Source organism: Clarias gariepinus, chromosome 27 (assembly GCF_024256425.1).
Source record: "Clarias gariepinus isolate MV-2021 ecotype Netherlands chromosome 27, CGAR_prim_01v2, whole genome shotgun sequence".
In the NCBI taxonomy this organism is placed as follows: domain Eukaryota; kingdom Metazoa; phylum Chordata; class Actinopteri; order Siluriformes; family Clariidae; genus Clarias; species Clarias gariepinus.
The window spans coordinates 17,293,047-17,304,764 of NC_071126.1; the positions used below are offsets into that span (position 1 = coordinate 17,293,047).

The 11,718-nt window shown below is 41.2% G+C and overlaps 1 protein-coding gene across 5 annotated transcripts in view; it reads right to left on the bottom strand.

Annotated features, from left to right (window-relative positions):
- arid1b (AT rich interactive domain 1B (SWI1-like)) overlaps window positions 1-1,431 on the bottom strand; it is a 69,233-nt gene extending 67,802 nt beyond the window's left edge. For all 5 annotated transcript variants that reach the window (XM_053488732.1, XM_053488730.1, XM_053488731.1 and 2 more), the window contains exon 1: window positions 477-1,431. In XM_053488732.1, coding sequence (XP_053344707.1) covers window positions 477-1,274 — 798 coding nt within the window. In that variant the 5' untranslated portion in view covers window positions 1,275-1,431. The remainder of the gene's footprint in view (window positions 1-476) is intronic.
- Window positions 1,432-11,718: the final 10,287 nt, after the last annotated feature.

Here is an 11,718-nt window from a genome sequence, read left to right on the forward strand (position 1 = left end):
CGTGAAATAGGAATGTGAAGCTAAGGCCATCTTACGTGGTTAATTTTAGAGAGAATGAATGACGTTTCGCGGCTCTCGATGCTAGCTCGGTTATCCTAGCAATACGCTAGCATCATGCTAACAGAATGCTAACGAGGCTAAGTCACCTTGGGGAGAAAGTTAGATTATGTTATGTTGTTTCTGTTAACAAATAAGGACGTGGAAATTATAATTATTACTATAATAAAATTTAAATATATAAATATATATAGTTTTCTGTTATTTATTTACAAGAGCAGAACGTTGCTGTATTCGCCCTTCCTTTAAAGAGAAAAAAACAGGCTAAGTGCTAGCTTAGCAATTAGCTCCTGTTAGCGGGTTAGCTAACTAGGCAGTTAAGTGGCAACAACGTTACGCTGCAAAAAAAAAAACTAATGTGGTAATAATAATATTAATAATACAGACAGATGAAGTGAAGTAAAAAACACTTATTAAACCTGGGGTCTGTTGCTTCCTCCTTGGGTGGTATTTCCAGGGCTCATGGCCGGGTGGGTTCTCTGCTGTGCTGGCCAGCCGTGGCTTGCGGAGCCGAAGGGAGAGCTCATGTCTTTGCCGAGCCCCATGCTCGCCTGCTGCTGAGCCGTGGAGGGATTATTATTGTAATCTTGATAGCCGCTGCTGTAACCGCGCATCATCGGGCTGGGAGAGGTGAGGAGCTGGTTTAAAGTCGGCGTGGCGCCGGATGGGTGCTGGTTCTGGTTCTGCTGCTGATTCTGGCCTGGAGGAAACCTCTGAAAGCCGCCGACGTTTGCAGAAGGAGAAGCCATCGCAGCTTTACCGTGAGCAGCAGCAGCGGCGGCGGCGGCTGCGGCAGCGGCGGCGGCTGTAGCCGAGTTGCTGCCCGGGCCCATGGCGCTTCCTTGCCGCGAAGGGCTCATCATCCCATATCCAGCCCCACCGTAACCGGATCGGTAGTTCGGATAGTGGTTATACGGGTTATTATGGTACTCCTCGTGCGAGTTTTGCATTTGATCCATGGTGTTCCGTGCCGAACGCGTTACAGCACCAGGGCTTTGTTGTCCGCCATGTTGATCAAAGCAAGGCCCTCCTCTTCTTCCATCCCCATAATAATGATTAAACTCAAACCCTGAGCCGTTCCCACTCCGAGACGCCTCGCTGCCGTCGTCGTCGTCCTCCTCCTCCTCCTTCTTCTTCTTCTTCCTGCTGCTGCTGTTGTTGTCGTTGTCGTCGTTACGCGTCGGTCCGATTTCAGACGAGTCGTACCTGCTGCCCATCCGAGAGATCCTCCTCACGTCACTTTTATTCAACAATCCATCTCATTTCTTCATTAGCTCAGCTCAAACACCCCCCCTTCAAAAAAGGAAAGAAAGAAAAACAAACCAAGCAAGCACCCAGTTTCCACCAGCCTGGTGGTTCCTGAGGTCTCCAGACGCACAGAGAGATGCTTATTGGTGTTGTTTTGGCTCTCTCCGTGATGCTGATGCTGATGCTGCTGGCTTTGACTCGAGCCTTGCTGCTGTGGAGGTGTGTGTGTGATGATGATGATGATGATGATGATGGTGAGGGAAAAGGAGGGTGATCTTGACATCTTCCAACATTTTCCACTTCAGGAGAGCTGGCTTTAGAAAGTCGCACACTCGGATCAGATGGCGAAGATGATAAAGCGTTTCCAGGACAGGATTTTCATTGGCGTCTTTAAAGCCCACGGTTAGAAAAATCAGGGGTTCCTGCGTAGTCTGTGGATCTGGGTTTTCAATTTGAATATTTCAACCCAAGGGTTTTTAAAGGTCCGGTCCCCTTTACCCTTTTTTCACGTGGTGACTCGGTGGTTAGCGGTGTTTCCACTTTGCACCTCCAGGGTCGAGGTTCCGATTCCCAACTCGAGTCTCTGTGTGTCCTCTCTTCGTCACCTCTGATTCATTAATTTCTCATTTCTCGATTTTGTTCAACCCAAAAACACACCAGCCTGGGGTTTCCAAACTTTGTGGTTTTCAATGTCTCCAGACACACAGGTTATTGTTCGTCCAACATTTTTCACTTTAGGATTCACGACCAGACCTCACCATTAGGAGATGAAGATGAGAAACCTAATGAAAAGCATTTCCCAGACAGGATTTCATTGGAGTCTTTATAGCCTATTAATAAAAAAAATCATGGGTTCCTGCATATTCTGTGGAGCTGAGATTTTGTTATTTTAACCCAAAAGATCCATTGCCCTTCACAGTGGCCTAGCGGTTAGCTCTGATGGCTCGCACCTCCAGGGTTGAGGGGTTTGATTCCCACCTCAGGTCTGTGTCCCCCCTCTTCGTCACCTTTTATTCAATAATTTCTCACTTCTCGATTTTCTCAACCCAAAAACACCCAGTTGCCACCAGCCTGGTGGTTTCCGAGGTCTCCAGACGCACAGAGGGATGCTTGTCTGTGTTGTTTTGGCTCTCTCCATGATGCTGCTGGCTTTGACTTGAGCCTCGTTGCTGTGGAGGTGTGTGAGGGAAAGGAGGGGGATCTTGACATCTTCCAATATTTTTCACTTTAGGATTCAAAACCAGATGTCGCTTTAGAAAATCACAAAAATCAGGGGTTCCTTTATAATCTGTGGATGTGTTATTTTAACTCAAGGGTTTTTTAAGGTCCAGTGCCCTTGACAGGCGGCACTCTGGCTTAGTGGTTAGCACTGTCGCCTTGCACCTCTAGGGTTGAGGGTTCGATTTCCGCCTCGGGTCTGTGTGCGTGTTCTTCCTGGGTTGTCTCCGGGTACTTCAGTTTCCTCCCACAATCCAAAGACATGCAGTTCAGGCTTGGGAATTACAATCGGGCATCGATCTGGCAACCGACGGATATATCGCCAGGGTGGGGAGTATCGTGGACCGACTAAAATACCAAAAAAATCTATAAAATTGAGATACACACCAATTAAAGGCATCTAGATTTTATGTTTTCTTTCCTAAGACAATAGAAGTGTGGCAGAAATTATGGCACAGACACACACACAAAAAAAACATCTGTTCTTTTAAACCTTAATAAAATGCCACATGTTCGTATTCTTTCATGTCTAACCCTTGTAAGCTTTAACATCTTCACCATGCATCTACATAAACAAAAATCACAAGAATCAAAACACAATCAAACTGCTCTACAGCGTGTGTGCGCACCGAACTGTGCCATCATCTGTTCTGTTTTATAATCACAGTGTTCTGCTCTCCTGCAAAGATTAACTCCAACCCACATCCATCATACCTGATTCAGCTAATTAAACTGCTATGAAGACACTAATTAGCTAGATGAGCCGCGTTAGAAAGGGCTGGATCGAAACGCCGCAGGTTGCTCGCCTAAAGCACGGGAGTTGCTGCTATTATTGCATTATTTTCGTCAAGACAAGATGGTTGAATCTCGTGCTCATGGGGGTCACGCAGGATCTCACAGAAATACACAGAACTGATCATGAGTACTAGTTTTACAGGCTACACTCAGGGTGTACGCTCGATAGAATCACTCAATGCACCGAAACCTGCAGCCAGGTCTGTATCAGCTTCATTTGCAGTGTCTGTTTAACTGCGAGGGAAAACCGGTTTCACAACAGCCTTGAACATTACCATGTTCGGTCTTGTGTAGTATTGTCAACAACAGCGTACTCGAGTAAAGGACGCCTCCTAGTGGAAGACAATATGAACCTCATAAACAGCTTGCAGGTTCCGCTTAATCCTGGTCCTGAAGTGACCCTTGTCCTGAAGAAACTGGCTGTTCATTAGCGGACTGCTCGGGGTTGGTAGTAATTAGGGCGAGGAAACATCATTATAGCAGGGAACACTTACATGTTCAGGACACGGTGTTACTCCAGGAATGAGCTTTATTCAGGCGTTAACATCTGGGGGAATAATCTGCTCTGCACCGCGCCATGTGCCAGGGCTGGAGTCTGGATCTACTAAGACACTGACATGGACATGGACATGGACACTGTCCATGATAAAGCTCTTACTACAGATAAATGAATGGATAAAGAACATGCTTCCATTTAGAGATTGTTATACAGTGACTTGCAAAATTATTATTTTTTTGCATAGTTGTAACACTTAACTGATTGGGATCATGATGATGGGGTCCAAGTCAGACCAGCCTAGTCAAAGTCCGGACCTAATTAATCCGATTGAAATCCTTAAACAGGCTGTTCATGCTTGAAAACCCTCCAATGTGGCTGAACAGTTCTGAGAAGAAGAGCGGGCCAAAATTCCTCCATAGTGAGGTGAAAGACTTTTTACCCATCACCACAAATGCCTGATTGCAGTTGCAACAAAAAGTTATGTTTAGGGAACAATTACTTCTTTTTTTTTTTTTTTTTTTTTTTTACATAGGGCCAAATAGATTTGGATAACCTTTTCCACTTTTTTTTTAAATGTATATATATATTTAATTATATTTGTGTAATATTAAAATGAGTTCGATGATCTCAATCATTTACTGTAGGTGTGACAAATATGCGAGAAAATAAAAAAAATCAAGGGGGCAAATACTTTTTCACAGCACTATATACAATACAATGTAAGCTTGTATTTTAAGACACATGATTGAACCAAAAATAAATAAATAAATGAATTACCATGAATGATCCTAATATCTGTGACTCCGGATAAGTCGATAATGTAAAACATCCAGAGTTTCATGTTAAGCTAAAGAGTAGCATTAAATAAACAGACCTTTGAAATAGCCGCTTCATCCTGTCCTGCGCTATGTCCTTGTCTGATCCTGTTGATCCTGGTGCATTTCAGATTGCGTCCGCAGGAGCTGCTTATCGTCACATCACGATATCACCAAACCCCACGATGGAAGATGGCTGAAGATGAAGGCAGAGTTAAACCCTCAGGCAAACTAACGATGATTGCACATGTCCTAATTAAGACTCGTGTGACTAATAGAGTGATTCGCTCAGAGCGAGTTGCAACGCAATACTGCTGTATAAGTATTGTATAAGACACACCCATTTTTTTTTTTTAGTCCTTTGCAGTACATTAGCAAAAAAGGTTGGTCACTTTGGATCAGGATTTAAAACACTCCTCCATTACAACCCAGTAAATTGTTTTTAAGTGTAGCATATCCCAGTTTATACCACTGGGAGCGTACACCTTAAATGGGCCGCCAATTCATCGCTCATTATGGGCAATTCGGGAAGGCCAATTCCCATGCCTAATCTGCATGTTTTTGAACGATGGGAGGAAACCAGAGTACCCAGAGGAAACCCACTAAGCACAAGGATAACATGCAAACTCCACAGATGATCCGAGGTGGGAATCGAACCAGAACCTTGGAGAAGCAAGATGACAGAGCTAACCACTAAGCCACCATGCCACCTTGGAAATGCTTGTTTATTTTATGCCATAAAAACAAAATGCCATGAATGTGTCCTTGGTAGTGCCCTTACACTGAAGGAAATACGATGAAGTAATGGGTATCCACCTTGGATACACGCCTGGACTTGATGAAGTGCTCTGTGTACTACTAAATGTAATAATTAGTTAATAACTGACAGACGCACCCATTAATATATATATATTTTTTTTGTCATTTGCAGTACATTAGCAAAAACGGTTGGTCACTTTGGATCAGGATTTAAAACACTCCTTAATCACAACACAATAAATAGTTTTTAAGTGTAGCATATGGTTGCATAATCTGGATTTTATTGGAAATGTGTAAAAACGACTGCTCGGTTTAATACGGAGGGGGGATAAACGTCATGTTTCATAATAGATCTTGCATGGTTCGGCAATAATAAAGACGTATTTGAACTTAATGATATTTCAGACAGCTTGTTTGGTTTTCATGTATGCCTATCAATCAGAGGCTGGACATTTATCTCATGTGGAGTGTGTAAGGTCTGAGAGAAGTCACATTGCAGTGAAAGAGATTTTTTGACATTTTTGCAAAACAAAAGTTATTGAAGCCTTGCTGGGTTTTAACTGAGGAAGCTGGAGAAACCACAAACATTTGGATGAAGCAGCGCTGATGAGAAGTGACGGCTCCAGCAGATGCATGAACCACGGCTATGAGAGGAATGCAGAGCTTCTCCAGTCAGAGCAGCAGGAGCGTCTGAATACGGGAAAGGACAGGATGTTTTCATTCGGCTGTTGTGCTCCAGGAGTCTTTCTGCATGTTGGCCATGAAATGATTCCTCAGCGGCAGAAGTCAGAGACTGTGTACATCACATGACCCACAGAGGGAGCTGCAGGAGACATTGTCGGGCAGCAGAGAACTTGCCTTAGGAAAGAAAAGCCTTGTACATCACCACTGCAAGGAATGCTCTGAAGATCCACAGTATTATGTGTTACAATAAGTAAATAAGTAAACATATTTAACATATATAACACTTTTAGAATCAAGTATTATGTATAATTCCTTCCACCCATCCTAACTGCAGAGGGTGCAGGCCTCTTCTCTAAAAATATGTTTAATATTAAAAAATTATAATTAAAAACGTTCAAGTCAAACCGGGACTTGTGATGACATTTCTCACGAATGAAGGCGTAAAAGTGATTGACATTTACAGAGACTTCAATAACAGTAAGATGATGAGACTAAAACATGGTCCAAGTGGTTCATAGCCCACTGCAGTCGTTCTTATGAAGATTCTGCGCTGATACTCAAAAATCAATGGACAACTGGTCCCCAACTTGTGAAAGAGACACATCTGTGTGTGGGAACTGTACACACAACCGTTCACCAAATGTGAAAAAACCACACGACCTCACTCCAAGCCATTTTCACATGTTTGGGCCATTAAAGGAGTTCCTGGGAGGCCAGCGTTTCAGGCATGAATACTAAGTATTGGGAAAACTTTCTACCATGATGGTATCCAAGCACTTAAGTGAAACACTGAGATAATTGCACGAGTGTATCAGGGGATTATATAGAGAAATAAAGGGAGGATTTACTCTCATAACTGTGTTCTGCTATTCTGCACAATCAAAAGTCCCGGTTTGACTTGAACACCCTGTGTAATATTCAATAACAGTTGTTGTTCACATCATTCCAACAATTAACATCAGAGGTACATAGTGATGAAGTAAATTTTATTTTGTAAAAACTTTTTACTTTTAGTCTATTACATACTGTAGTAGTGTAAGTAAAATATCATACTTTCCATCTTCTACATCGTGCAACATCTGTATTTTAGGGTGGGGAAAAATGTCCAAAGTGAAGCAAAACAACATGCCAATCAGGGTACAGCGTGCACTTTATTTTGGCTGATTTGCTTCGACCTTGGTTGCGCCTATTAGCGTTATCTAGTTAGCGAATACAGAATGTTACGATAACAAGATCAGTGCAGCGGCCTGAGCACTCTTCAACACCTCAATAACTCACCACTTGGCCTTATTGGAAAGATTTTTATGATCGTTTTTATATTTGAATCGTGGAACAGAAGGAAGAGTTGTTTGTTTTTACTTTCTCTGTCTGTCTCCGTAATTTTGTGTCAAATCTGAGCAAATATGTCGGAGTAAACCCATCGTGGTGCTTGTGGTCATGTTGTTTAATCCGTGATCATGTCATAGCTTGGAGCAGAGAGTTCTGTCATTGTGTACAGTATATTTTAAATGATCCCATCATTACCAGCAATGCAGGATCGGTTTCTATTAGCTATCTAGCTAGCTAGCTGTTTCACCTTAGTATTGTGGTGTTTAAAAACCGCCTAACAGGAAGCTGGGTACAGAGTTCAGAGTCAGCCAGGATACACCGCCCCTTGGAGCAGAAAGGGTTAAAAGCCTTGCTCGAGGCCTTAACAGTGGAACCCCCGGATCTTTTGATCAGTAAAGCATTAACCCACAACCTTAAACAAGTCCGCCACCACAGGGTCAAAAGTTTTGATTTCTCCCCGTCGGGGAATCGAACCCCGGTCTTCCGCGTGACAGGCGGAGATACTGTCCACTATACTAACGAGGAGGTTGTCTTCTGTGGAAAGCTCTCACGCTGTGAAATAAGATCACTCACCCGCTCAGGCCCTGTGCCTGACCTAGGAGACTTAGGGCATGAGGCAGGGTACAAATCCGTAGACACGGTACAAATCCGTTGCAGGATAGCTACACATACTTAATGCCCCTATATGAAAAGATTTGTGGCGTAAGAGCTTTCTCTCAATGAGAAGATTAAGAAAGAGTCGTCATTGTTAGTCTTTCAGCTGCTCATAGTTTTTAATTAGTGGAAAAGGCTTGTAAATAAATGTGTAAGACATACAACAGGTATGCTTTATGGCTATTAAGTAATAAATTATTTATTCCTTTGTGTCCAGAATAGCTGTGAAGCCAGTCAGTGCTGTCCTCTGGTGGACATTTAGACAATCTACACCCCACCCTACACAGTAAAATGGCTTAAAAATCTCTACTTTGTACTTAAAAATTTGTTTGATTTAATCTGTTTGATGTAACCTGTGTAATTTAGCTTAAGTAAACAAACACTAAGAACAAAGAGTTGTTTAAGATTTCTTTGTTTGTTTGTTTTTTTATTAACAATGGGTCAGATCAATACACAATTGACACTCACAACAGACTTTTAAACACATTAACCAATATATTGTTCATATGAAAGAGCAAACATACTGTAGAAAGGCCAATGGGCAAGACAGTCCAGAGAGAAAAAATACAGAATAGGAAAGAAAGAAAGAAAGAAAGTCAGGATTATGGTCTTGATTGTTTAAGTAAATCTCACAAATCTGCATTCGCTCTGTAAGTCATGTGTAAGTTTTTACAAATGAAGATTTGAAGATATCGTCCAAACATACCAGTTCACCATAATACTCTACGTCCATGAGTCTCCTAGATCTGCTCCTTTACCTATGGCAAATCTATTTACAAAAATGCTTGGCTAAATAAAAAGATTTTAGCCTAGACTTAAACACTGAGACTGTGTCCGAGTCCCGAACACTATTTGGAAGGCTATTCCATAAGCTCTGCCCCCTGCTGTAGTTTTCATAATACGCGGTACTGACAAGCAGCCTGCATCCTTTAATCAAAGCAGGCGTGGCGGATCGTAAGACACTAGCAGTTCACTAAGATACTGCGGCACGAGACCATTTAATGCTTTATATGTCAAAAGTAGTATTTTAAAATCCATGCGGAATTTCACAGGGAGCCAATGCAGTGAAGATAACAAGGTGTGATGTGCTCGTATCTTATGGTTCTAGTGAGGACTCTCGCTGCTGCATTCTGGACTAGCTGAAGCTTGTTTATGCACCTAGCTGAACAACCAGACAGTAAGGCGTTACAATAATCCAACCTAGAAGTGATAAAAGCATGAACTAGTTTTTCTGCATCGTTTAGTGACAATATATTCCTTAATTTGGCAATATTTCTGAGGTGAAAGAATGCTATCCTGGTAATACTGTCTACATGAGCTTCAATGGAAAGACTGGAATCTATAATCACACCTACTGTAGGTCTTTCGCTGTTGCATTTGATGGAACAAAAAGGCCATTTAAAGTTTATAGAGTGATCTAAAATCTCGAAAGTATTCTAGGTTCCGATCTGACATGGTTAGTTTAACATCTGCATCAATTACATTGTCCAGTTTCAAAGCCTCAATTTTATGTCTAATTTTATGCTTAAGTCCTCACTACTGTATGTTGTTGTTGTGGAGATTTCTGCAGTGGTCTTATTTCTGGGGATTTTGGCTACAGTATTAAATAAAAATCTAGGATTATTTTTGTTATTTTCTATAAGAGTGGAGAGATACGTTGATCTAGCTACACTGAGAGGTTTTCTATAGCTCAGGATGCTCTCCTTCCATGCTTTTTGGAATACTAAAAATTTAGTTTGACGCCATTTACGTTCTAATTTCTGAGCGGTCTGTTTTAAAGTGCGTGTGTGGTCATTATACCAGGGAGCGAGTTTCTTATCTCTACTATTTTTTCTTTAAACTGGAGCTACATTATCAAAGGTATAACGGAACGTCGACTCTAAATATTCAGTTGCCTGATCGAGTTCTGTGGGGTCCGACGGTGACCCAATCAAAGTTAATAACTCTGGTAGATCATTGATAAAGCTCTGTGTGGTATTTGATGTAAATGTACGTTTAATGTGATAGCGCGGCGCTGTGCGTACATTATAACTATGGCACACTTTAATCGAGACACCTGAGATAACTCCTGACAGCGGACTTGTGAATAGATTTTTTTTATACTTAATCCGAAGGATAATATTAAATCTAAAGTGTGACCTGCTTTATAAGCGGGTCCTACTACACACTGATTTACTCCTACTGGGTCCAGTATGGACATGAATGCTCTACGCAGAGGGTCTTTCGGATTCCCAAACTGAATATTAAAATCTCCAGCAATTAACGCTTTGTCTACAGAAACGACCAGGTTTGAGAGGAAATCTGCAAATTCATAGAGAAATTTAGAGTACGGCCCTGGAGGTCTGTAAATGACGATTAGTGGGATCGACTGAGCTGACCTCATATTTGTAGCAGGTGCATCACTGAGAATCTTTTCGTTCATTTGATCAGAAATAAAATAAAATGTTGCCTTTTTAATAAAAAGACTCCCAATACGTCTACATACACAAATTTTGGCTATAGTTCCAGTAATGAAAAATATTACAATGCAGCTAAGGACATATTATAATAAACAGAATGAGCAGCTCACCTCTCACATCTTCCAGTCTGAGTCGTTCATTCTTTTAAATCTATTGCACTGCGCAGCGTCTATGGGAGTCACGTGACTAAGGAACGAACGACTCGGAGTAGAAGAGTCATTGAGAATGAATCGCTCAGTTCAGTTTCCTGTGTACTGCACTGCATAGCGTCTATAAAAGTCACGTGACAAAAGAACAAACGACTTAGAACCGAAAAGACTCAAAGGTGACCACTCGTTTCTGTTTCCTGTATATAACATACGGAGGTTTTGCGGTGCTTTGCGCATGCGCGCTCGATAGGAAATGAACGAATCACTCTCCGAGACGACTCGTTCATCGGAGTCATGTTAAAGATTCGTTGATGAACGACCCATCACGCGCTCTCTAACCCTCTCTAAAGTCTGGATGTGCTCACTAACACACACCTATCGTAATAAAATCGTTTAAACATCCTGAACAAGCCAAATATTATCCATTATATCGTACCTGAGTCGGAGTTTGGTATTTTGGAGCTGAATTCCGTTTGTTGTTCTTAATAGACGACGAAACTCCCGCGTTCTCCAAAAAGCGCCAAAAAAAAAAAAAAACGGAAAAAGGCGAAGCCCAAAAGTATGACAACGTGAAAACTAGTTGCTATTAATATTATTATTATTATTGTAAAAACGGAAAAGCTGTATAATTTAAATGCTTATACAAACGACAATGTTTTTTATACAAAAATTTGTTTTTTTTTAGTTTTTTTTAATGTTTTTTTTTTATTAACAATGGCCCAGATCAATACACAATTGAGACTCACAACAGACTTTTAAACACATTAACCAATATATTGTTCATATGAAAGAGTAAACATACTGTAGAAAGGCCAATGGGCTGAACAGTCCAGAAAGAAAAAATACAGAATAAGAAAGAAAAAATGAAAGTCAGGATTATAATTTATTATATATAATTTAAATGCTGATACAAACTCGAAACTTTCACGACAACGATATAAAAACAAAAATGATCAGTAATCATCTTTTTTTTTTTTCTTTTTTTCTTCTTTTTGCCAGATTAGGGATAAATTTTTAATAAACTGTGTAAATCAGAAGGAAGATCCAGTGAT